At 37.0% G+C, this 27202-nt stretch overlaps 1 protein-coding gene across 4 annotated transcripts in view; it reads left to right on the forward strand.

Annotated features, from left to right (window-relative positions):
• LOC117405469 (neutral amino acid uniporter 4-like) overlaps window positions 1-21230 on the forward strand; it is a 126650-nt gene extending 105420 nt beyond the window's left edge. For 3 of the 4 annotated variants that reach the window (XM_034923470.2, XM_059031127.1, XM_059031128.1), the window contains one exon: window positions 16833-18083. In XM_034923470.2, the coding sequence (XP_034779361.2) occupies window positions 16833-17167 (335 nt within the window). In that variant the 3' untranslated portion in view covers window positions 17168-18083. Of the gene's footprint in view, window positions 1-16832; window positions 18084-20763 lie in introns of those variants that run through there. The other variant, XM_059031129.1, reaches the window with a different exon arrangement.
• Window positions 21231-27202: the final 5972 nt, after the last annotated feature.

A 27202-nucleotide genomic window follows, 5' to 3' on the forward strand; every position in this document is an offset into this window, starting at 1 on the left:
TTATTCAGCAGTTTCATTCGACTTTGTGAAGCAACATTTGTTAATTCTGTAGGGTGATGCAAAATGCTTGGCCATAGCTGTATATTCAGAATGCTGAAAAGGAGGTGATAGAGAAGTGAGAGTATGTCAAAACTGAGTGGACTTTAGTTTAACTCAAAAACATGCACCCCACTTACTAGCAGAAATACTGCTGTTGTCTACAGTTTAGCAAGTTAACAATAACCAGTTGGCAGCACGCAAAGCTTGTAGCTCACAACTTCATGAAGGCATATAAATGCAGGGACAGGAGAGACACTTTGAGACGCGCGCCAATCCTTCCGTTGACCTTGAAGGTGTGTGCCGACGCACTTCCAGAGAGATAGATAATTGAGCTCTACCTTTACTTCTGTTATAACTAGTGCTGCATTCTTTTGTAGAAAGATAATGTTTAAAGAAACTGTGAATGGATTTCAGTGGGTTGCCTTGACAGCACTCACCAGACCTTGAGAAAAATTATCAATTATCTCAGCAAGACACCATGGTTTATTACAGTTCTGACAAAACTATTGGCACCCTATACTTAATATAAGATAATTAAAGAAAACACATAAAATACAAGCACTTAGTGAACATTAGTGAGTAATTAATATGACAAAATCCAAAACACACAATTTCTGGTTGTTTAACAAACAATAAAAAACAAAAGCACTTAAGCTATTTCAAATATGTATTCATGACAAACGTTTTTACACCTCTACATTAAAAGTCAATAAAAATATAATAATACTAAGTAATATATATATATATATATATATATATATATATATATATATATATATATATATATATATATATTGAAAACCATTATACAGTAACTAAGCTACATTATAAAGTCAGTAGCCAGTAAAGAGGAAATTATTTCCAACATCTGTTGAAGAAGAACATTTTGGCAACATGTGATGGTCAAGACAAAGGAGTTGGATTCATGTTTGAGAAAAGCACTCCTAGCAAACTGCAACAAAGGAAATGGCTACAAAAGAGTATCAAAGAAACAGTGAATACCAAAATCCATAATCAGAGCAATAATCAAGAAGTACCACAGAACAAATTCATCTGAAACGCTTGAAAGAAGTGGACGTCCAAAGAAAATTACGGGTACAGCAGGTAGGAAAATCGTCCTAAATAAACCCCCAAGATTAACAACCAATGATTTAGAAGCATCAGGCATAATAGTGTATTAAATAACTGTACAAAGGCATCTGAACACAGAATAGGTATGCATGCACATAGAGCTCACAGCAAATCACTTTTAAAAAACATTCTGAAAGCAAGCCATCTGAAATTTGCCAAAAAATATGAACAGGAATCTGGATGCAAGTTAATACATTACCCAATATCCTTTACACTCAGCTGTTGAAACTAAAGGGATTCATTTTATTACATTGTTTCTTCCCTTTGCACTAACAGGAAATTTGTGTTACATTAGTATTATAAGAAGTAATTTACAATAAGCGACTTCTAAATTTTAGTTGGGACCATGTAGAAAATGTGTAGTATCAGGGCATTGTCTGATCAGAGTTTGTTTTTAATGAGAATTGACTTTAAACCAAGAGATGAGTCAACATGGCAAGTGTACTAGTTTTAATATTTACTAATCACGTATATACCGTCTCGTGATTGAAGATCAGCTGATGCGGGCCTACTGTTCCCTTACTATACTAGTTCATTGCACATTGCACATTGTAAGGAATTTTAAGCAGTGTGGAGTAGTGGTTAGGGCTCTGGACTCTTGACCGGAGGGTTGTGGGTTCAATCCCCGGTGGGGGACACTGCTGCTGTACCCTTGAGCAAGGTACTTTACCTAAATTGCTCCAGTACAAACCCAACTGTATAAATGGGTAATTGTATGTAAAAATAATGTGATATCTGTATAATGTGATATCTGTATAATGTGATATCTGTATAATGTGATATCTGTATAATGTGATATCTGTATAATGTGATATCTGTATAATGTGATATCTGTATAATGTGATATCTGTATAATGTGATATCTGTATAATGTGATATCTGTATAATGTGATATCTGTATAATGTGATATCTGTATAATGTGATATCTGTATAATGTGATATCTGTATAATGTGATATCTGTATAATGTGATATCTGTATAATGTGATATCTGTATAATGTGATATCTGTATAATGTGATATCTGTATAATGTGATATCTGTATAATGTGATATCTGTATAATGTGAAATAATGTATAACGTGATATCTTGTAACGATTGTAAGTCACGCTGGATAAGGGCGTCTGTTAAGAATTAAATAAATAATAATAATAATAATAATAATAATAATAATAATAATAATAATAATAATAATAAGGATAATAATAAGGATATTGTAAATTCCTTTTTTGTAGCAAGCCATTCATTTTGGCTAATTTCACAACGTTTAATCACTATTGATGGTAGTAGTTCAATATACAGTTTGCATTGTGCCATTTGGGTTTTACTGTAAATGCTAACTATAGATGGACTGTACAACAGATGTGTGGTGTGTCAAATTAAGCTCACACTTAAAAGAGGCATTGTAACAAAATATTATTGTTATCTTGTTAAAAAAATAAGATGTAGTTAAACATTTTATAAAATTATACTGTTAAAGTAAACTATTTTGAATCACCTACTAAAAGCTGGAATGGCTCATACTGCTGCGCAATGGAAGTTAAACTGGTTAAGTAATTTAAAGTTGCTTTTTTCTTTAAATGTAATTATATACATGAAATGCAGTTATATATGTAATTATATACATATATGCACACACACACACACACACACACACACACACACACACACATACCTATATTTACACCACCTTGACAAAGAGCGATCACGGCATGCTGAAAACGCCATTGGCAGATTCTCTTGTTTGTTTTTTAAATCTACTATTTAATTCAAACTGCATGTGTTTGGTCCCAGTAGCCCTAGTCAAGCCTGAAAGATTTGAAGAAGAATAAACTGAAATCTTAAATACCTCCAAGAAACGGCTGACCCTTCACAAATGAATGTTTCCCCTTTAACGATGGAGTTGCACATTATTACTGCATCTGTACTTCAAACACATTTACAGAATTGTAAACTCATCTTATTGCAGTTTTAGTTTTCGTTTAGTTAATTATCCTGCTTAATAAGAACTGGTAAATGTTATTTTCAGTTTCTTATCTGATGTCCAGTTGCTGTAGCATAATGTAGCTGCATGGCATTTTAAACTCTTCCAATAGCTGATGACTCTTTCTGATTAATTAGGTAGATGCGAGTTGTGATGCTGTATTTATTTTCATTTTGGACAATTCTAAGGAAATCCATGCACAATACACGCTCAGGATCCACTTTAGCATGAAAGCTAATGTGAACCCTCTTTGGGCTGTTTTTTCACTAATTTAATGTAACCAATTATACTATTGCTACCACTAGCATGTTCATTTCATTCTTAAATACAGCAAAACCATGTTTCTTGCTATGTATGTAACCTTATCAGTTTTAGTGCAAAATTTGCAGAGGAGTTCAATTTATGCTTTGTGAATATGGACCATTATTCTGAATTGCTTTAACGCTAAGAAATCTGAAGTGGCAGGGCTGACCACATGCTGCACGTTTGATTGCTTTCCTTTTCTTCTTCAGAGACATAGTTTATTCATTGAAGAGAAAGTAAAGCTTTGGGAAATAATGTTGTGGTTTTAAAGCTATTTTGACAGTACTGAAAAGCCTCAGTAATGAAGATGTCAAAATGCTAGATCAGAGCGTGAAGTTGTAATACATCAGCTAACACTGCCTTATTCACAAAGACATTAATTGTGTTACCCTGTATTCATTCGAATTTAAACATGCATGTCAAGACAACCCATTGGACTGAAGTTTACTTTCAAAGTCTTTTGCTGCTGATAAAGAAAAAAAAAATTGGGATTTTTTGTGTCCTCTTTTGACTGATCCTTGAAATCACATTAACTGTGGGAAACCACATAGCATTGATGCATTACCTGTGTCATTTTGCACTGGATTATATTGGTTTTGTGTAATTCTAACTGGTTTATCTTTTGTCTGCACAATGTGAATGTGGGTTATTATATGAGTCACAGAAATTGGAAACTGTCATTTGAGAGATTTATCGCAAAAACATAAACTCCTCTGTGCTTTGTTTTAAAAATATATATATTTGATCAGTTTTCCAATCAGAACACCTACAAAGTTGACACAATGAATGTCTTGCAGTCTTCTCATTGCTTTCACTTTCAGCTTTCACATGCATCATGGCAGAGCTGTTCCCACTGCAGTCTGTTTCTGTTACACATTTAATACCTAGCCTAAAAGATAAGTGCCACACTGAAGCTGCTCCACTCTCGCTGCTTTTGCCCAAACACTGCCCATACTCCCCACCCCAGAACTGCACCAAATGCATCCTAGGGTTAGGCATTATCTCAAACTCCTGTACCTGGCAAAGCTCTTCACAATCTAGCATGCTGCTCTCATACCATCTGGTCAGGTTGCTGGTGTGGAGATTCTTCTTTAATACAACATGAATGAAAAATACACTGTGTGACACGTAGCCAATAAGCCTTGTACGGGTAACATCGGGAACCCATTTATCATGTTTGTGGGCTTCATAGACAGCATGGTTATTTTAGGATTAGGTCTTTGAGGAATGTACGGCCAGTGAATTTAAGGGATTTAACCCCACCCCATTCATCATTCCTATACTTCCATTCATTGTCTTACAGGAAGGGTAATGTTCCTGCAGTTAATTTAAACCCGTAAGGAACTGTATATTTCTAAAATAAAGGACGATGCTCCGCCAACCTATCCATTCCCCTTTTTACTTTGTCAGCACAAAATGTCAACACCTGTAGACTGCAGGACGCTCAACCAAGCTCAATTCTGTAATAGAGAGAAGTAATTAAGCAACCCCACCACCAGCTCATTTCTCAAGAGGACAAGATGATATTTTAAATTTTAGGGAGATTTGTGGTTATGCGAGCTTTGTTGTTTGATCATGAAGTGTGATCATGGGTACCATGCAAGAAAAAATAATGCTGACATTTTACAAAGTTGCCACAGTTGCACTGTCAAAGACTCATATCTCAGAGCTTTTGAGGTAATGACTTTATGCTTTCTGGTTTATATATACACAGTATACTAAGTGGGTTGATGACCTTTACATTGACCTCTAAGTTCATGTGACTTTTAATGTTTCTTCATTATAGAGACAACACACTTGGGGAAATTGGGCCCAATATTTTTGCATCAGTGCAAAATGTGCCACAATTTTCTTGACGAGGAACAAAACAATTTAAATAGTTTAACCAGTAAAAAACAGCTTGGAACATTAACTTAATTGCTTCTACATAAAGCCAACTTGTTTCTTGTTAGTTTTAGAACATTATTGAAAAAAATGGTGGCAAACCTTGCACTGGTTCAAACCGCTGTATCCTATTAGTTGCCCTGTAATGATTAACTATTTCACAGCAACATTGTTTTAACACATCAGAAATACAGACCACACACTTTGAGATCTCGTAAGGTTTCTTTCTTCACATTTGATACACAGATATATTGTATGATTCTCTTGACATTTGTTGTCAAGAAAATCATACCCAGCCATATTTCAGAAACAGTTCTCTATACAGTACAGTACTTCCATAATCACCACTCATTTATCAACATATCCATTTTCCTCAGGGTATGCCCTTTACGTCACGCCCTGAGGTGCACACTTCTGTGGAGTTATACATATTTTATGACAATAAAAGTTCTGCTGTCGAGTTTTGTGTCATGTTTAAAAGGTATCAAATAATTCTTATTTTTAGTTTTAGTTTTAACTTTCAGCAGCACTGCAGTAGTAACATAGAGGACAGATCAGCTCTACAGAGTCTTTCCTTGGGATGTTTATAAGTTAATAAAAAAAGCATACAAATACAAATGTAGATTATATAAGGTGGAGCAGGATTTAAAAATGTTGAGTACAGCAGCTTTAAGTAAAACTTGAATTTAAACACATTTTGGGGAGGAATTGAAGAGCAAATTGCCCACCTGTATTGATAGTTAGTGAATACTATAACTGCAGAGGCACCCGACCCCCAGTAATTGCTGCTGTGCTAGTGGAAAATATTAACATGAAAAGCTTAAAAAAATAAGCTTTCTTCTTGTGAGAAACAAGAATACAGAGAACATTAGTAAAAAGATGAAAATAAAAATGTGGGTCTGTTGCAGGAACAGCACACTTGTTTTTTTTGTATGTCAAAAGATCTGCATGTAGTCATATCTTCCAGACAGCTTACAAGATCAATACATACAACAACAAAAAAAAAATCTAGGTAGATGTAGGTTAAGCTTGCTATTTTTGCTGTGCTTGTGAAATGTGCAGAAAACAATGGCAATGGTTGGTTATGTTGTATGAAAATCAGAAAGTTGTCAGTAGGTAGATCAAAGCACCTTCACTGCAACTCTGAGGTTTAGCTCATTTGCTGAAATTCTTTTTTGAGTTGAAAACAGAATGATGTTGACAGGGGCATAGTACATATTCCACTGCTGTTCTTAAACCCTTAACGCGTTCCTCTGAAAACACCCTGTGGAATATAAAATAATACAGGCGCAACAGTGCTAATATAAACTGGTGTAATTATTCAATTACTGAGGCACTATTCACACTGGAAGCGGTATTTCGTTAATGTGGAATATTAAACAGCATACAATAAAACAAAATTAGAGCGAAAAGTGTTAATGGACAATGTTGTATGTTTTTAATTACACACTAAGAGGGCTTTCAAACTTGAGTGGAGGAAATGAAAATTGTTCGAAGCGAGAGGTGGAATCAGAGTGCAGTGGATGGGTAATAAATAAAAGCTCTCTCCGAGTGTGTGATATGAGACAGTCAGTTAAGTCAGCTAAGGACATTACTCATTAAAGACATCTTTGTAATAGTACAAGAGGTTAGCTTGATGAAATGCTGACACTCAAAAACAATCAGCTAACAGTTGAGTTTAAATCTCGTTCAGGGCACAAATGCAGTGAGTTGGTGGGCTCAGCTTAGTGGTCATTATTCCATAGTGCAAAACCACCACACAATTGCCAGTCTTGCTATACTTGAGAGGTCAAAATTGAATTGCAATAAAAGGGTTGACGGCTACCAGTCTCACAAATACACTTAGCACTAATATTAATGGTATGCTGGTTTTCAAAGTGATTATGAATGATTATAACATGGCAAGAATAGAGAGAGCAATCTTATTGTTCCAGCCTGTGCAAATATATCAACAGCACTTAGACATTTCAGAACCACCTGGTTCACTTGAAAACCAATTCACTTTGGTAGTGGTGGGGGAGGGTCAGGGTTGCCATCTTATAAGTGCAAGTAACACACTCCAAGGTGTTCAAATATAGTCAAAAATCAACAGGCATATATATCTTGGTCCATATTTGAATACCCTTTTGTGTGTGATTAGTTTCTTATACATATGGCTGTACAGTGATATGTAGACTTTATAATGGTGTTATGAATGTTACATTCTGCCCAGTTCAGATAAAGTCTTTACCAATTGACTTTTCTTTGTGAAATCAGAATTTTTCTTTGAAGAATCCACAGTTTTACATTCTCATTGAAAAACAAAACAAAACATGTTTTAAACAAAACTGCAGTTAGGCAGAGGACATGAACGATTTTTTAAAAGTATACAATTCAAATAAAATGCTTACAATGGTGGGTGCTTTACAATACTACATCTGGCAAACAGCAATTATTAAGTAGCCAGCTGCTTTTTTCATGAGGTTATATAACTGCACTCTATCGTAATTATGCATGGTCTCGTTGCACCACATGTCTCTTTTAAACTATATCAGACAGAATGCAGCTGTGCAATACAAGATAAAACACCCATCTTCTGCTTTTCGTTTTGTTTTTTTAACTTGTTTGAAACTATACACATTTTCATACATCAAATGAGCATTAACCAAAAAAAAAAAAAAAAATCTTTTTCTTAGCATTTCAAAATGTGCTTAATCTCAAGCAAACAATAAGGTACTTGGAATAATATTGTTTGAACTGCTTTAACTTTAAAGTTAAGTAATTCATTCATCAGTTAATGTGAATATACCTGTAGATGTTTGCCAACCCCAAAATAGTTTTTATATTTAAGTTCATTTATTTATTTATTTATTTATAAATATAATTTAGGATCTTTCCAAATTATTGCCTCAAACTTAAAAAATAAAATGAAAAATGTTATTGGTCGTTTTTTAAATTCAGATTTATAGCTGATATTTACAGCCTTTAAATTTTCTTTTAGCACGGTCACCCATAAATTTGCTTTTTGTCAAAATTGGGGAGACGACTGTGATAAGAATAGACTATTAACAGAGCCATACTGTAAAATCATGTATTTATTTATATGGCCTAAAATTCCCAATATGTGAAATACATAAATACAGATCCATCTAAACAGTAACTCATTAGACAGTAGTAGTCCAATCAGGTTCTACATAAAGTTGTCAGAATCCCTTTTCTGTGTCAAAGTACTTTACTGATAGAAATGCTACTTTGGAGTTAAAGGTGTGATGACCAAGGCTTTTATAATTGGTCCTGAATTTAATGTGGTTTCAATTTAATTGATCTAAAGATCTGCGGTTCTAAACACCACTGTCAGTCATTAAAATAGGAACCGTCCTGAGTTTGTTTTTTTATTGACTGAAACAAACTAATGAGACTAACATGAATAAACAGCAAAATGGATCAGAGCTACATCAGAACTTTTCTGAATAATTTTAAAACAGGCTAATCTGTTTATACTGTACATTTCTATACATATACATTATAAATGCAACATACAAGTTGATATACATACTTCCAAACTGTGGCAGATAAATCACTGAAATCTCAGCAACGATATGGTTGCAATACTGAATAACTAAAAGGCAAAGCACAAAATAATTTACGTAGTTAAAAAAAAAGAGTCTTCAGTTGAATTAATAGTAGTGGTAGCATGTTGGCACAACATGAGCACAGCACATAAAGGAATGCCTTTTATGCTATGAGGGAATCTTAATAGAACAAATAATTACATTTAACCATCCTTGGAGATATTTAAGAACTCTCCAGGTACATCTGCTATAAACCCAGATGGCCTCAATTAGGTAAATAGTCGTAGTAAACACCTTTTTTAATGCAATGTGCATTTAATTATTGATATGTTCTTATAAGGGATCATATTCCAAATAGTAGCACAGCCCCTTCTTAATTATTATTATTATTATTTATTATTATTATTTATTTCTTAGCAGACGCCCTTATCCAGGGCGACTTACAATCGTAAGCAAAAACATTTCAAGCGTTACAATACAAGTAATACAATAAGAGCAAGAAATACAATAACTTTTGTTCAAGTAAAGTACAAGTTTGACAAACCACAATTCAATAATACAGCAGGTAATAGTGATAGTTACATCAGGATATGATTAAATACAAAGTACTACAGGTTAAAAACTTGGCAGATTACAGTATTCTGAAGTACAGGATTAAATGCAGTAAAATAGGGGCTGATAAGAGCAAAATAAAGCACATTTACATGAAGGGTGATAGAGTCCCAGGATACAAACAGAGGATTTCTACAGGTGCTCTTTGAAGAGGTGAGTCTTAAGGAGGCGCCGGAATGTGGTCAGGGACTGGGCAGTCCTGACATCTGTAGGAAGGTCATTCCACCGCTGCGGAGCAAGGGTGGAGAAGGAGCGGGCTTTGGAGGCAGGGGAGCGTAGTGGTGGTAGAGCTAGTCTTCTAGTGCAGGCGGAGCGGAGAGGTCGAGTGGGGGTGTAGGGAGAGATGAGGGTCTGGAGGTAGCTGGGTGCAGACTGGTCAAGGCATCTGTAGGCTAGTACAAGAGTCTTGAACTGGATGCGAGCGGTGATCGGGAGCCAGTGGAGCGAGCGGAGTAGTGGAGTAGCATGGGCGAAGCGAGGCAGAGAGAACACTAGGCGGGCAGCAGAGTTCTGGATGAGCTGGAGCGGACGGGTGGCGGACGCAGGGAGGCCAGCCAGGAGGGAGTTACAGTAGTCTAGGCGGGAGAGTACCAGGGCCTGGACCAGGAGCTGGGTAGCATAGTTGGTGAGGAAGGGTCGGATTCTTCGGATGTTGCTCAGGAAGAATCGGCAAGTGCGTGCCAGAGTGGAGATGTGCTGGGAATAAGAGAGGCAGGGGTCCATAAAATGAAACCCAGTGGCATGGCACTTCCAAGTTTGTTGTAAAGTTTGTTGTAAAAATGAGAAGGTCAATGATTTTTTTTCAGGAATAACAGCGGTACAATCATAGCATGCTACCTCTGTTTACATTGTAAGTGCAGCCAATGTTACTAATGCTTCTAGACAGTGATGGATAGATTTTGAAATCCTCGGCTAGCACTCATTTAAAAAGACTGTATTCAGAAAGCTGCTGTACATGTATACCACAACCATGACAGACATTCAAGTCTCTTAAACACTTTTTAGGAAACTTTCATCACTTCTCTTGAGGAAGATGTCAATACCTAATATGGTTTCAAATCCCTGCTTCCAGTAAGCCATTGCTGGTTTGCAGAATTACATTTTGAAGATGTGTCCCTGTGTAGGGTGTTATTTTTATTATATATATAGTGAAATGTATACCCAGCCCACTAATCATGAAAAGCCAGTTGTTAATAAGTTAACACAAGACATAACAAACTGCAGTTTTCAGTGATCTTTTCTTGCTTGTGTTATATAAGTCAATGTTGCAGTGATGCAATAGCTCTTGTTTTTCTATGTCTGCTACCCTGGGGATTTTAAAAGGGTTTCATGCTGCTGTAAATTCCATAATTGGCTTTCTACTTCTGTTCGATGGACTTGTTTTGTATTCTTCTTTGATCTTGGTTGTGTGAAAGACAAGGTAAGCAAATGTGATTGGAAATGTTATTCTTTAGGCATGTCTTTTAATTAATACTTAAAGTTTGCCCTGGAGGGGAAGAATTGATGTAAAAGCATGCCAAGCTATGGTATGCCTGACTTGAATTATTTTTTTACAATCAGGCATCCTTCAGGACTTAGGTTAGCTGAAACGCTAATTAAGGTAGTTTTATCGTTTTCATAGCTGTGACGCTCACATTTCTGTTTAAAATTCAAAGCAGCACTATGCTGAAAAATCCATATCCTTGTGTGAAAATGATGCCTATGCACGCTGGTATGTATTCAGCTATACAAATTCAGTTTTCAGATAGTTCATTGTTATGTTGTATTAATAAATATTTGAACTGCATTTCAGTGTTCAAAAAAAAAAAGCTAAATAGCTTAATAAACTTTTTTTTCGGTTATTTAATATAGTATGCACTGTGGAAAGTGAGTTAAATAATCAAAGCCAATCATATAGCAGCTTATTGAGGTCAGATAATCTTTCTACTCCATGGTGTTTGTGCTGTTGCCTTACTAGTTTCCTTTACATGAGAGTAGATGTAAGAGCTTCATGCTGATTTGAACTCGGCTCTCGCCAAGATAAGCACCAACTAAGACATAGCTTTACAGTAAACTAATGTGATCCATATGTGTCTCCATCCATTTGCGTTTCCTTCCATATGATGATGTAGATATCCTTCTGTCTGGTGTTGATGGCTGAAGTGTAATGCTGGCTCCAGGGATCAGCTTATTTTGCCTCCCCAGCGCATCAGCACACACAACGGCTGCGATGCTGGCTCTGGGAATCAACCACAGTTCGGTCTCCCCAGTGAGTCAGCATGACAACCGTCTGAATTGAGCTAAGTAGGTTACTTCTCTGGGGTCTTCAAGTGGACACCTTCCATCCTCTGTGTTTCGTCGACTAGCCCACGACACCTCAAGAGGGTTCGACGGTGATTCTAGCGTCCCAGCTTACTTACCCGTACATCAGCATTGCTTTCTTTCTATTGTGCTTGAGATCCCTGCCAGAATCTTTCCGTTTCAACCACAGCCAGTTGCTTCTCCTTTCTGCTGCTTCAGATAAGTTCTTCACTGTGTGACGCAACTCTTGGTAACTGAACCCAACGTCTCTGAGAAACAGGATTGTAGAGTGTGCCACAAATCCTCGACAACCCACCTCCACTGGGTAAACCCAGACTTTCCATCCTCACTGTTCTGCTTCAGCAGCTAGTTGAGCATACCGCAGATTCTTCCTTTCATAGGCCTCATCCTCAGCATCCTCCCATGGCACAGTTAACTCTACTAGGTGAACAAGACATGCTGATCCAGATCACAAGACAATATCTGGTCGAAGATTAGTGGTGGCAAGCTCAGGTGGAAAAGATAAGCTGTTGATCATCTAGTTTGGTTTTAACACCTTTTCTTGGTGGTTGCATGTAGGAGGAGCTGAACTGAGACCAAGATCCCCTCTTCCATGCTGAACTTGCCCCTTAATATCGCCAATTCGAAGGGCAGCCTTTGCATCTTCCACGGCTTTCTTTGCCGCCCACTTTCTTCCAGTTTTCAACACAGGTGCTGCCTCCCTTACACATTTGTCGCGTGACTCTACTAATGTCATTTCCAGTCGGACCTTGGCGCACTTAAACTCCTCGGTTAGTGCGGAGACTGGTAGCTGCAGTATTCCTTTACCATAAAAAACAGTCCTTAAAGTTTGATGAATAAAATAAATTTGAACCTGGAATTTTATATTTTATTTATTTAATTGTACTTTATCACTATAAAAAAATAAAAAAAATTAAAACACACCCCAAAGTATGAAAACAATAGTGCACATGTAGGTTATGTAATGGAAACCACACTTCAAGGTGTACTGTATATGGGCAAGCTTAAAATAAAGCTATATTATACCTCATGTTGCTGTTCGTTAGCCTTTTGTATGATGTTCTACAGAGTTAGCTTCACCCTGACTACAGCAGAAGGGGATTGCATAAGAAAGAGTATTACTTTACATTGGAGGAAAATTTGTTCGGGGTTTAAATGCTCAGGAACAGCAGGTCAACACTTTATTACAGTGACTTGGGTGCTGTTTGTAGCTGTTAGGATGTCAAAGTCATATTTCAGTCACCTGTGTAGGGGGTCTCGTTTTTTATAATACATAAAAAGCATTTAAATGAACCACATGTGACTTTAGGGTTGGCATGCTGAGCAGATTATATTTTTTCTGTTGCAGTTGATTTATTGCTGATTCACAGCTTCTCTGCAGTAAGAGAACACATACATATATAAGAGAACCTCGGTTTGCCGCTCCTCATATTTACAATATTATAAAAAACAACTTAACTGATAAACAATATCGAAAAACACACTCCCACTGGATGGTCAGTATTGATTTGCAATACATCATACAGTCTGTAGAAAGTGGAGCTTGAACATTTTTAGCCTTGGAATGCTCTGTTGCTTGCCTTTTGATAGTTAATAGTTTTTAAATCAATTCAGTGTTATTTCATTCTAGGTTATGATTTTTTTTTTTCAATCAAATTAAAATTTTGAGTTCACAGTTGACATTTCTTGCATGAATAGCTGCAAGGTTAGCCACAGGAATTCCCGCTTTGAAATTCAGATTTTAAATTAAAGGTTTTATATAAAAATTAATTAAAAAAAAGATCTAAAATTCATGTGGCTAAAATTCATGTGTGCATTATTGCATATCTAGAGAATTGCTTCTCCAAATTTAATGAAACATGCTAAGAGAATTGTTTAGCACAAGTTATTAAGTGCATCATAATCTGTTTGTCTGTGTGTAGTTTATGTCCACTTTTTTATAGTCCTGATGGGCCTGATTTGTGTTTACAGCCGTGGCGGGGAATGAAAGTCAATATGAGGGACTGTTATGTATTGTGTGGTGAGCAGTGACTCAATGGCCAACAAACAAATATAAGCAGTAAAGATGTTCTTACATACCTGCCTATGCCCCACTGGCTGATTTAAATACATTTGTATTCTAAGGATTAGTGTCAGAATTGTGAAGGCAGTGTTCTTCAAAGACTGCATGCAAATGCCAGGGTGAAAAAGGAATAGGAAGACGCTTGAATGTTTTGGAAAAGTCATTTATATGCCTTTCATTTAAAGTTGAGTGTTCTGCGGAGTAATTATACATGGTTGGTTTCTGCTTGCATCAAGTAAAAAGCTCATGGAAGTAGGAGGAGTTTTATGGATAGAAAATAATGTATCTGTTCCTCTATCACACCAAATGAGCAGCTCTCTAACCTTTGAAATTGATGAGGTGCAGCTATCAAATGTGCCCTTGAACTAGCTGAAATGTATTAGCTCTAAGGCGACCACATTTAGATTGTATTTGATAAACATGTAAACCACCTTCAGTGAAGTGAACAGCAACATTTAAACAACGGGCAGGGCCTTCTAAAGCAAAAATAAACAAATAAGCATGAACTGGGTTTTGGTATTAAACTGTACTTGTTAAAGGAGATGTGATTTGCACATGTGCTTCTGTGCTAGAGTAGAGTGTGGTTCATTTGAACACAACAGAACTTTTAGCACCTGTCAATTTGTACTTGAGATTCTTCCACACTACAGAATGATCTGGTACCTACACAGCAAGTTATCAATAAAGCTGTCAGACATGATGTTGCCAATAAAGCTGCTATAGATTAATACAAACAACATTTATTTTCAATTGCCTGGGGTCTCCTGTACCAATTAGCAAGGAAAATACATATTGTCTTAAAATGTTGACCATGAAAAAAATGTCACTTGGAGTTGTTATTTAGCAGGATGTACCTGTTGCTTGGTTCATTGTAGAGGCTGTAGACTAACCTTTATCTAGATAACAATATGTGAAAGTATGTAAAGAAACATACAAGTACAGCCGAAAGTGGTACATCTCTACTTAGCACAGAGGAAAGGGTTAAAGAAATATGTTTTTTTTTAAAAAAGAGTCATGTTATTACTTTATCTGAGAAGTATGCCTTTTTTGTTTCTTCCTAACATTGCACTGACAGCCTCATTATGCTTAATACACATTCCTAGATTAAATGACACCTGGCATTTCTGGTCCAATTTGAAAATAATAAATCTCAAGGTCAGTGGAAAATTACTGAGTGATTTATGACGCCTTTTGTCTTCAAATGCATGTTGAAGTGAGCAAAGCAGAAAGCAGCTATAAACATTACAAAGGAGGCTTTTTTCCCCTAATGTGCATTGTTCAGTTCATGTTTGGGTCGTCTTATTTAATTCTTAAATGTTTTAGTCCTAGTTATATGAATATTGTATGGCACATAAGTCATTTAATTAAACAGGGAACATTGTTCACCCAATAAGTAAACAATTACGATATGCCTGAACCATGAACTGCAGTTGATCTGTTTGTGTTTGTGTTATAAAATACATTTTGATGTCTTAGCCTAGAGCTACAGGGTCTTCTGGTTTGCATTTCAACCAAGCTCTCAGTTACTTAATCTAACTAATTATTGGCTTAATTAGTCAAGATTAACATGTGTTCCAGATCTTTAGCCACTGATGATGTACAGACAGCTGTAAAACCTGCAGGATTGGGGCTCTCCAGGACCAGGGTTGGAGATCACTGGCCTATAGTATTAATTTTCCTATTTAATATTGCAAAATAAAATGAAGTATAAAAGACTGTCTTATAACACTGTTTGTTTGTAAATCACAGATGAAAATAAACACAGAATGACATACCTCACAGCCAACTCTACTTCTAATTCCATCTGGTATTCTGAATTAATGTCCGTAAGGAAAAAAAAAATATGATGGGGTGTCATATTATTTTACCATTTTCAATATATCAGTTGTGAAAGAACATCTTAGATAAGTATCAGACACATTTATGCTAAAGGTACACATTACCCCCTAATGTAGTTGTTTGTGCAATCTTTTGGTTCAGGTCAAGTCGTGCATTTACTGGGAACCAACTTCTCAACTGGGAGACCAACTTTTTCTTGACATTGAACAGATGGTCAGCAGGGAATATACATTTACAGCATCTAGTTACCACTAATCGTGTTACAGAAAGGGTTATATTGTCATCAGTTTTACAAAACCTGTGAATAGGTGTGTGTGATAAAATAAGCAGTGGAACTGGTGGTTCTCCTATTTTCTCAAAGGTTTGTTTTCAGCATAATATTTGTAAGGAAATTGCAATGGTTTGCTATTTTGTAACACCATGCATGATGATGTTGTTTAGTACCTCCTGGAAATATGATGGCTGCATTACCCAGCTGTCATCTTTGAAGCTCAGTAATCTTAGTAATCGTATACTTAAAGGATTAATTGCTGGTGATTTTTCATCTTTTTTTTCTTATTTCCCTCATGCTGCTTGGTTTCATAGTCTGTAGAGTAAATTCATGTCAAGCAGCCTCATTGTCTCATCCACTTACTAACTCAGATTTTTATGAAAATTGGCACAGTTGCTGGCACCAATGAAAATACATGTTGTGAAAATTACCATTCCATGCCAAATCATCATGGCCCTTTTTAGTGATCTCTGACTTTCATTGCTTCCAAATTCAGGGCTAAATAGCTTAGCAACCTGGCTAGAGAGCAAGAATGTACCTCATTGTACAACATTCCCTGGAGGTTCCAGAATCAAATCAACCTCACACAAAGCTTCTAGTATTTGCTCGATCATGTTGTATTTAGATTATACACAGTGGTTTAAAGGTACAATTTTGCATCAACATGGGACCAAGTATTGTAAAAGAAATGTGTACTGAGCTGATTTTAGTGAAATTATATTCACTATATGGAACAGAGTTGTATAGGCAAGTAGACCTGCTTTAATACAGCATTGATTGTAAAACTAGATTACCCCCACCCCCCACCCCCAATTTTGTAAAGTAATTTTTCTCTGCTGTGCTTTCTACATTCAGGTGCTATAGCAGTGCTGATCCCGCGGCTTGATCTGGTCATCTCTTTTGTGGGAGCCGTCAGTAGCAGCGCCTTGGCCCTCATTTTCCCTCCTCTGGTGGAACTTATAATATTCTGTGACAAGAAATTCAGCCTCTGGATGGTCGTCAAGGATATTTTTATAGCAGTGTTAGGATGTATAGGCTTTTTAGCTGGGACTTATGTGACAGTGGAAGAAATTATCTATCCTGAGGCAACCACCTTCGTTCACGCCACTGGAGGCCCTGCTGTTTCTTTGAACACAACAGACCTTATAAGTGGTATAATGAATATTTCAAACCCATTAACGTCAGTGTAATGTTATGTAAAATGGCACAGGTAATAAAAGTAGGTAAAAAAAAATGGGAGAATATATTTTAATATAATTTATATAAGCTGATTTAAACACATCCACTTCACTGCTGGACATATCCACTTCACTGCTAAAAATAAATCACTTTTTAATAAGATGAGAGTATAAGAACTGGAATATGGGGAGGCTTTACTATCTTACAGTTTCTCACTTCTGTTCCTCTATCAGGAATGAAAGTGGGGGTGAAATTAACCACACATTTTGTCAGGCAGTAATTCTTTGCAAATAAATACAAAATTATCTGGAACAGATTGAAAACATTACTAGTGAAATATGACTAAAAGCTATTAACATCTTATATTCATGTTATGTTTGAAATAGTCCAAATATAATGCATACTGATGGTACTTCTTATAGTCTCATTGACATCTTAACTAAAATGATCGAATATATCTCCTTAATTTAGAGATACTGTTATGTAAATAATTTATTGTTTGTTAGTTTTGTAAATATTGTGGTTTGTTGTGTGGGGTTGTTGTGTGTGTATTGTGTATAGTGGGTGTGTGGTGGTGGTTGGCAGGGATAGGGTTAATTCCTATCCTTGCCAAATACATATGAGAATGTGGCCAGGTGTTGATTGAATGATTAATTGTCAATCAACCCTGGCCACGTGGTATATAAGGGAGCTACACAGCTCCATTGGGAGGAACTGCCTGGGAGGGGAGCCCACATGGAAGGTTTGTTTGTTGGCGTTGAGTCTTTTCTTTGTTTTCTTAAGTCAGTGAAGGCATTGCTCAGCCTGACTCTCTATGTTTGATTTGTGTTTTTGTATAAACCTTTTGTTTGGCCCCGTGCCTATTTATTTTGTGTGTTTGTTTTATTTTTGTTTAATAAACATGCGCCCCAGCGCTTGAAACCTGCAGGTACTGTCTCCGAGTCTCTATCCACCCAGCCATCCTGCCACACTGTCATACACTTTAAATAGGCATTGTAACTGTATAATAAAATACAGGTGCAACAGCTATATGATTGTGATTAGCAGTTCTACTGCAGTCCTGCATATGGTAATAATTACCCCCATAAATTCAGATGATAAACAGTGCCCTTAGTACTGCAGTTCGTTCATCGGTATGTATGGCAGCGTGATGGTAATATAATTGAAATGGTTCATACTGTGTTCGAGTACCAGTTCAGGTCTGTATTGATATTTTACAGCTGCAAAGATGCCAAAATTGTTAACCTTTACTGTACAATGTCATAAAACACCACTGCATTTGTTGGCTACTTTGTAAGTGTAGCTGTATTTCATTCAGCAATGTTTAATACAAGGATATTACATCTATTTTATTGTAGGTTTTTTGAAAGAACAGCATTTCCAAGCATCTCAAGTGGTGCATCCCGGTGCACTTCCATCACCTGGTATCGAACCATAAGTGTGAACAATTTGCAGACAATCTCGTAACAAATTAGAAAGGTATTTCAAACATGAAGACATTTTTTTAAATCTGTTTTTAAGTTATATTTGGGACACATTGATTTGGACTGCTTGAAACCTTGAGCCTTAGAGTGCATCTACTGGTGGTATACAGAGGCACATAATCTTTTTTAAAAAACCACCTACCCTGTGCAGTGTTCTCCATGTTTGTGAAAGGAAAACATGTTGTCTTCTTCATAGATTTCATATTTTCTCTTCCCCACAGTGTATATAAAAACGGGTCAGCTTTTAGTAAACTTCCTGAAGGAAATGGAGACCTTTTTCAACAGGGCAGTTTACTCCAGTGTTTAATTTGCACAAGCGATACAAAACAGTGAGAAACACTAGGTGGAGTTGCATCATGCTAATTTGGTTTTGTAGCATTGACAGCTTTTTTCCCTTCATAAAATGGTGTAAATTGCAAAGCTTTTGTGTGATACCTACATCTTGGTACAATACAAGGCATATATAAAAGCAATGTTTTATAATGTAAGACTTAATTTACGAATGCAATTACATAGGCGACCAAACTTTTGAAAGATGTGTTGATAATGGTTTGTTATTGTAGCAATTTAGCATTGTGAAATTGTTAATATTATCACTTTTGCACATTAAAGAAATGGAAGGGACCATGTTATAAGCCTTTAACGTCAAATGATTCTCTATAATACTTTTTTATGGTCAACATTTTCATTTGTATTTGTTTTTGTATTTTTTAAAGAGAAATATTGTATGACTGTCTTGAAATTACACTACAAAATTAACGTGACTCGTCAGAAAATCTCCACAATGTGTACATGTAAGACCCTCTAGTTGTTCTGAGGGAAAAAAAAAACAACAGCACAATTTTAATTATGTTTTCTATGCATGAGATACAGAGAAACAGTATACCTCAGGGAGTGACCAAAAAAGTGCAAATACAGTGCAATCCAATTCAGTAGCTTTGTACCCAAGTGAATTTCTTTTTTTTCTCCCATGCATTATTGGAACCAAGGTCCTAACACTCAACCTGTTTACTGGTTGCTGAATTATTTCAGCCCAACAGTACTGCTAATTGTACTGCTCCTCTAATGACCCACCGTTTGGCCCTCCACTAGTACCATTTGTCCTGGTTTAGAAGTGCCACATATGGTTGACGTGACACAAAATTAGTAGAAGGAGACATGCTGTAAGTGACAGTAACAGTAAGTAGTGGAAATAATTTAAAAGTAAAGTGGTGTTCACGAATTCGAAACACATTCAACTATCCTACACAGAATATGAGATATTTAGTTTAAGCCCTCAGGTTAAAGATCTGTATGTAATGTTTTTTTTTTTTTTTCTTGTTGTTTTAGCTTCTTACTGCCTTTAATGAGGACCATCATTTAATATGCAAACTCATTAAAGGATTCCCATAAAACCATACCGTTGTGAGAATTGTGTCGAGGCAGTGGAATTGAATGAAGAGCAGTTTGCACCCTCTGAGAGCCTCTTTCATACCACATGCAATTAGGATAGCAAAAAAATAAAACAATTAAAAAATGTTCTAATTGTTTTCTTTGCTCATTAGAGGTCTGTTGAGGATATAGCCTTTTGTTAATTTATACATGGTGTCTGTTGTGTACTGATTCATAGCATTGGCCCTAGATACAGCAACACTGCATTGCAAATACTTTAACACAGAGCTCGAAGACTATCCTGGATAAACTTGTTTGGGGAAATAAAGCAGGGTCTTCATTTGAACTACATGTACAGGTAATGGCAAGCCACATACCTCTACCCAAACTCTGTTTATTGGATTTCAATAGTCCGTTCTGCCAATGAGAGGGTTGCACCCATATTCACAAAGGATTTTCTCAAAAGGAATACTTCAAATAAATAACTCAGCAGGTTAATTTAAGAGCTCCTAAATACACCTTAGTTGATTCTTGCAAATTCTGTAACATTAGCTGTTTCCAAAGAAAGGGGTGCAAATGTACCATGGTTGTAAATGCTTTGTGTATATGGCCCAGCATTTCCAGAAGCATATGTCCAATTCTTACTGTTTTTAAAATGCAACTTTACAGATTGTTTTTTTTAATATATATAGTGTGCCCAATTATTTTACCCCCAATTTAGAATATCCAGAAATGTTTTTCCCTCACCGCAGCAATTCCCCACACAGCTCAGGAGAACTGAAGATTCAGTGGGTGTCCTCCGATCCCACAACCAAGCCAGCTTGAGAGTGGATGTCAGCTAGCTACTGCCCTCTGGTGAACAAAGGCCAGCCCTACAGGTGTCTATTTGAGCTCACTTGGTGCCTGACCAGCAGGGTCTGCTGATGAGGAGAAACAGTCCCTGATGGTTTTGCCTCCCTAACCCACAAGAGCGGCAAAGCCAGTGTGACTATCCCTTCAGAGCTCCCCAGGAAAGGTCGTCGACTTCACACAGCCAGGACTCAAACATGCACTACCCTGACTGCATGACACCCTGCTCACCACATGGCTGTGCTTTTACCAGGTGAGCCACTCAGGGACCCCAAGGTTTCTCTTGTTTGATGGACATTTGTAAACCAAGTTTTGTTATAACCGTTACCTGAGAATCATATTTGATACAAAAAATGTTATGTTAGCTTGGCTTCTAGCACTTTAGAAAGAAACCTTCCTATATCCTTGGTGTCTGCCAAGTTTGGTTCACCTGACTTGTGTGTATCACCCTGCTCTGCCCTCTAAGTGTTGTATTCATTCTATTATTCACTAAAACCCTTTAAATAAATATTACAGGTACTGTAAGGTTTAGCTCCTCTCAGTGTCCTTAGAGTAGCTAGCTAGAAATGTTTGTTTTTAACTAACCCTTTTTGTAATGTTATTAATAATTCAGCATGATAGGAGGCTATGTGGTCCAGTGGTTAAAGACAAGGGCTTGTAACCAGGAGATCCCCAGTTCAAATCCCACCTCAGCCACTGACTCATTGTGTGACCCTGAGCAAGTCACTTAACCTCCTTGTGCTCCGCCTTTCGGGTGAGACGTAATTGTAAGTGACTCTGCAGCCGATGCATAGTTCACACACCCTAGTCTCTGTAATTCACCTTGGATAAAGGTGTCTGCTAAATAAACAAATAATAATAATAATTCAGTTCTATTTTTCCATAGCTGAATTCACTGCAGATTGTGGACTGCTAAGCCTGGCAGAGGGAGGGGCTGGGTGAAGTATGAGTTTTGGAGCTGTGGGAGAGAACTGTTGTTTTTTTTCAATTAGTGAGTCAGACACGCAGAGACTGTTAGCTTTGTGTGTGTGTGTGTGACCTGCCTGTTTATAAACCCTTTTATTTATCCTGTGTTCGTTATTGTTTATTGCATTTATTTTATTGCTTGTTCTTGTAAAATAAACCGCCCATTTGAGACCAGAATACTTACCTGGATTGCTTCCTTGACCTCCATGTACAATATCAATATAAAATTGCAAACATACCCAAAACAGTCAGTTGTGCAGTTTTTTGTACAATGTAAAAAGGGATCTTACAGAAATAGCAAGAGGTATGCAAAAGGTATGATCAGCAATTATTCAATCACTTAAGAGGGAGGCAAACATAACAACACAGTTGCTAAAAACAGCGTATACGGTAGCTGCTTTTCTGACAGACCTTTTTCTACTTAGTGGTGATAATAACAGGTTCAGTACATCACGCTAGCAGGATTAAAATAGTGTAAATGACAAGCAGTAGTTAGAACTGGCGCTGATTATTTCTTTAAAAAAACACACTGTTTCTGTCTTGATATATTGGTTGATATAATTGAGGATGACAACCACTGAGATCTGATCTGTTTATTTTTGTTATATTTCATATATTGACTGTAACTCAATTAGGTACTAGAAAGTATTGACTGATAAGGGCATTACTGAGACAATAGCCATATAGAGTATCTAGAGTCTGGGAGAAAACACTCAGACTGGAGCCTAAAATGAGAAACCCTGAGTGTAGTCAGTACTCTGAGGGTAGTGTATTAGTACTAGGAAAGAGACACACTCTTAATAGAGTCTACTCAGACTGCATGTGAAGCAGGAGGGACCCTTATAAAAGTGTACCATAGTAAAAGCATAGCAAAGTGTAATGAAGCATAGTGAGAGCACAGTAACGTACAGGTAAGCATTGTAGGGGCAGAATGCAGTGGCAGACATGGGCAGTAACGGGGTCCATGTGAGATTTGTATATTTTTATTTTGAACAATTAGTTTTCTTGTCAGTTATTGACAAACCAGTCAACAAGAAACTTGGTTTGCAGAAGGTACTCACTGCTCGTAGACTGTTGGAGCTTTTTTGTTTACATTTTTTTTTGTTTTTCAACATTTGGTCTTGGAACTGGGTCTCAATTGTGTTGAAATCTCACCACTTTCCCTTTAAAAATGATAGTTTAGGATGTCCACTTTGAGATGAATCAGTCGGTGGGAAAAGGCATTTCAATTGCCCACGCTAAGATGAATCAGACTCCAGCTGGAATAGGACACTAACTTCAAGTTGTGACCCCTTTTATCCATGGAAATCCCTTCATTTATTGTAATTTACGTGAAAATGCGCCTGGAAGCGTGGATGTTCCTGAAGATGTACAAGGTGGGATAATTAATATAAAGTCAGCTTGTATAGGTGAACCAAACAGTTGGATAGATAAACAACAGAAGAGCCAGAAAAATGTATTCATAGCTCTACGACTTTGAAAAAACAATGGATTAATTATAATGACTTTTATATTTTTTAACAATGTATTGCTTCCATTTTTTTTTTTTTTTTAAATCAGTCTAACAGCGTTGCTTTACCGAGTTTGACTTGATTCACAAATGAAAAACAGTGATTACTAATGATTAAGAAGAAAGCAAAAAACTGCACACACTTGGCCATGCCATGCATTTATGACGCGTACTTGTTTTTCTATTACACTTTACTATTTGTGCAAAATGTCAAGAGGTTGCATTGAATGTTTAACACAGCTAATATTTTTGTGTTACCCTTGTCTCATTACTCATTTTAGGCCTATACATTTACACTTATCTGTAAATGTTTGTGGAGTGCCCCTAAATGCCTGGTTTATTTATGTTTAACTGACAGCTGTTTCTATTCACAGAAAGTCACGACTTTCAATGTAATTATTTTTAATGTGGTTTGAGGACAGGAAAAAAATAATTACTTGAGATTCCGATTTTTCAGTTTTTTTTTTTTTCTGTACATTGAAATAGCAGACATTTGTGAGTAGGATTTGCTGTTCTCTGAGGTTGGCCATAAACAGCTGAAACTTGCCTCATAGATCCCTGCACTCTATTTGCTTATGGACACCACATTATTATTATTATTATTATTTGTTTATTTAGCAGACGCCTTTATCCAAGGCGGCTTACAGAGACTAGGGTGTGTGAACTATGCAGCTGATGCAGAGTCACTTACAATTACATCTCACCCGAAAGACAGAGCACAAGGAGGTCAAGTGACTTGCTCAGGGTCACACAATGAGTCAGTGGCTGAGGTGGGATTTGAACTGGGGACCTCCAAGTTACAAGCCCTTTTCTTTAACCACTGGACCACACAACCTCCTTAATCATCTTCCCAGCATGTTCTTGAGTGTTTCTGACTTCTCATATCATATTTGCTTCTCAAAATCCAGCACCATTCTGCAGTACACAGTCTCATATTGGCAACAGTCTATTATGCTGACCTGTACCTGCCTCAACAGTTATGTGATACACTGCCGTTACAGATTCTGTCCAGTCCCCTGTCGGTGAGATGAGATGAGGATAAAAGCTCTAAAACCACAAATGCAGATGAGCCTGGCTCTTTTGCACTGCGGTTTAGACGCTTGCTTGCTTGCGGTGCGCAGTGTCGCCGGTTCACGCCCAGCCTCCGCCCTGTTCCAATAGCATGGGACTCCCTGGACACTTGATTGAAATTCTTACACATTATAAAAGCTGAGCATCCTAAGAGGGGACAAGGCGTTAACTCTTCATTCAAAGAAAGAGAGACAAGTCCTTGAGAGAAAGGTTCTTTAAAACTTTAACCTTCTAAAGAAGTCTAACGCAGAGGTTGTAAAAGCACGAACAAGCACATCAGCATATGTATGAGAGAGCATTGGTCTTAGACCTGCAATATTTCTTAAATCTCTAAAGTCTACCTTATCAGTTGACCCCATCACAAAGGCTAAAATTGATGGTTTAGTACCTTGTTAAATTCTCTGCAGTCCAGGAAAAAATCAATGGCTTTATACAACTATTCATAGCTGTTAATTCCCTAAAGGTTACAGATTTACTCGTACTTTAGCCTCTACTACTACTACTACAAAAAAAATACATCATTGCACTTGATAGCACATAGAAGGGCAACTAGGCTAATCCCAGGACATAATGACATGCACTATGAGGAAAGGGTCAAAGAATTAAATCTCTTCATTGTAGAAAAGAAAGAACTTGAGTGAAGTCTATAAAATCATAAATACTATAGCTAAAGTTAACCCAAGTGTAACAGGGGGTTCTGTTTGTGTATGGGTATCCGCTGAGAAATGAGAGAGACAAGGAGGGTTTGACGTTGAAACACCGCTCAGGCGTCCAGGTTTTACTATTTACACAGAGGTTGCAGGCAGTTGCAGTGGTTGGTGGTCGCCACTAGGGTACCAGCTATGGTAGCCCTAGTGTGGAAGGATTTACACAAAGACAGTGTACATGACAATACAACAATTCTAAACAAAACACAGTGAGAAAAACAGCTATAAAACAAAAGGTGGTCAAGCTCCCACTAAAAGGGAGGTCCTGCTCCAGGAACATTCTCCCTTCACAAACTAAATAAACTTGTGAGGGATTAAAATCCCCTAAATTAATCTCTACCATAAACACACTGTGGCCCTCGGTCATGCACTTGGTACCCACTCCTGTCTATCTGCACAGTCATGCTTCCTCGCACCGCACAGCACAGCACAGCACAGCACAGCATGTGTTTTTAGAATTCCTTTAAATTATACATATTAAACCACATTTTCTTTACTAACAAAACTATACTATTTACAGAGTCGGGCCTCAGTCCTGACAGAACCAACATACTGCTTCAAATTTTACAAAGTAGGACAAGTGCGCATAAATGGAAGCTAAGTAAAAGTACGTTTAGAACGGCAGGTAGGAAGCACTTTTTTACACAGAGAGTTATAAATGATTGAAATAGCATACCAGGTGATGTAGTAGTATCTAGATCACTGGGCACATTTACAAAATGACTAGATACTGCCCTTTTAAATTAGAACCCCCTAGTAGGGGCAAATGGTGTGCTAACCAGGGATGAGCCTTGATCCCAAACTTTACCCTTACAATAGAGAATATCCGTTTAAATCAACATGCTGTAGATATTGCTATTAAGAGTGTCCCTATCTCATACTTACCAGCTAGCTAAATGTATGTTAAAAACAATGCTGTCCTGAATTAAAAATCAGAAAGGTACATACCCAATGTAAACTTATGCATTCAGTAAGTTAGTTGCAGTTAACACCTGGTGTGTCAGGTCTAATGGATAGGAGTAAGAGTGAATGTGAAACCCATGTAATGGACTGTCAGGGATGTTAAAAACATGTCCAAGATGAAAAACCTAATACATCCCCTGTCAACTGCAATGTAGGGCAATTAATTTACTGAGAAAGCAGATTGCTTTGTAAATGAGGACTGGAGCTTTTATAGGAGTGTACATTAAGTCCAGTTTTTCTTTTTTTTAAAATTTGAATTGGCTTTGTGGTCGTTAATATGTAGATCTGGTTTAAGTTTGGGCTAACTTGACTAACTAAACAGGATTAAACACTGTTGTAAAATAATGCAATTAGAAGGTTGCCTGGCTAACAATGTGATATGAAGCAACTGAAAGCCACGGCCATGTCTAATTCACAACTGCTCATATTTACAAACAGAGGATCTACCACATGAACAGCTCACCTGCACATAGTGCACAATCAGTTTAACCCTTTTTTCCTCTCAATTCAAAACGTCCACTTATGATCCCTCACTGCAGCAATTCCCCATAACTGGGGAATGTTCAGGTGAATTGAAGGTAAGTGGCTGTGCTCCAATCCAAAGACCAAGCCAACGTGCACATTATTAGTAAAATATCTTGATTTATATGGTTGCTTGAAAGGTGTATGCAACAGACATGGTTTCCCAAGCAACCAAGTGTTATGCTTAATCAAGTGATGATTCTGTGGAAAATTACATTCTGGTAAACTATATTAGCATTTTCACATGAAGAGCAAAGTAACACTGTAGAAACGAGTCTTTAAACTTTAATACTGTTTAATACGAATCTTAGCCTAGGTACTGGTGTTCCTTTTTACTGAACAGACAACAGGCAATAGAGACAGAAAAGAGAGAGTATCATTCAGCCTTTCTTTTCATGTGCTTTGTGGCAGTTTAATTGGTAACTTCAAAAAGTTGCCACTATACTAAATTCACCAAGGCATAACCTCGAGACAGTGGATTTAGTTCAGCTGTCAAGTGGTTCTCTAGGGGGTTGGGTGTTAGAAAGGAGCAAGGCTTATACTGAGTCTTTATGTGGGTTCTGAGAATGCAGAAGAAAGTAATCTTTATACATGCACTTTATT

Source organism: Acipenser ruthenus, chromosome 9 (genome assembly GCF_902713425.1).
Source record: "Acipenser ruthenus chromosome 9, fAciRut3.2 maternal haplotype, whole genome shotgun sequence".
NCBI lineage: Eukaryota > Metazoa > Chordata > Actinopteri > Acipenseriformes > Acipenseridae > Acipenser > Acipenser ruthenus.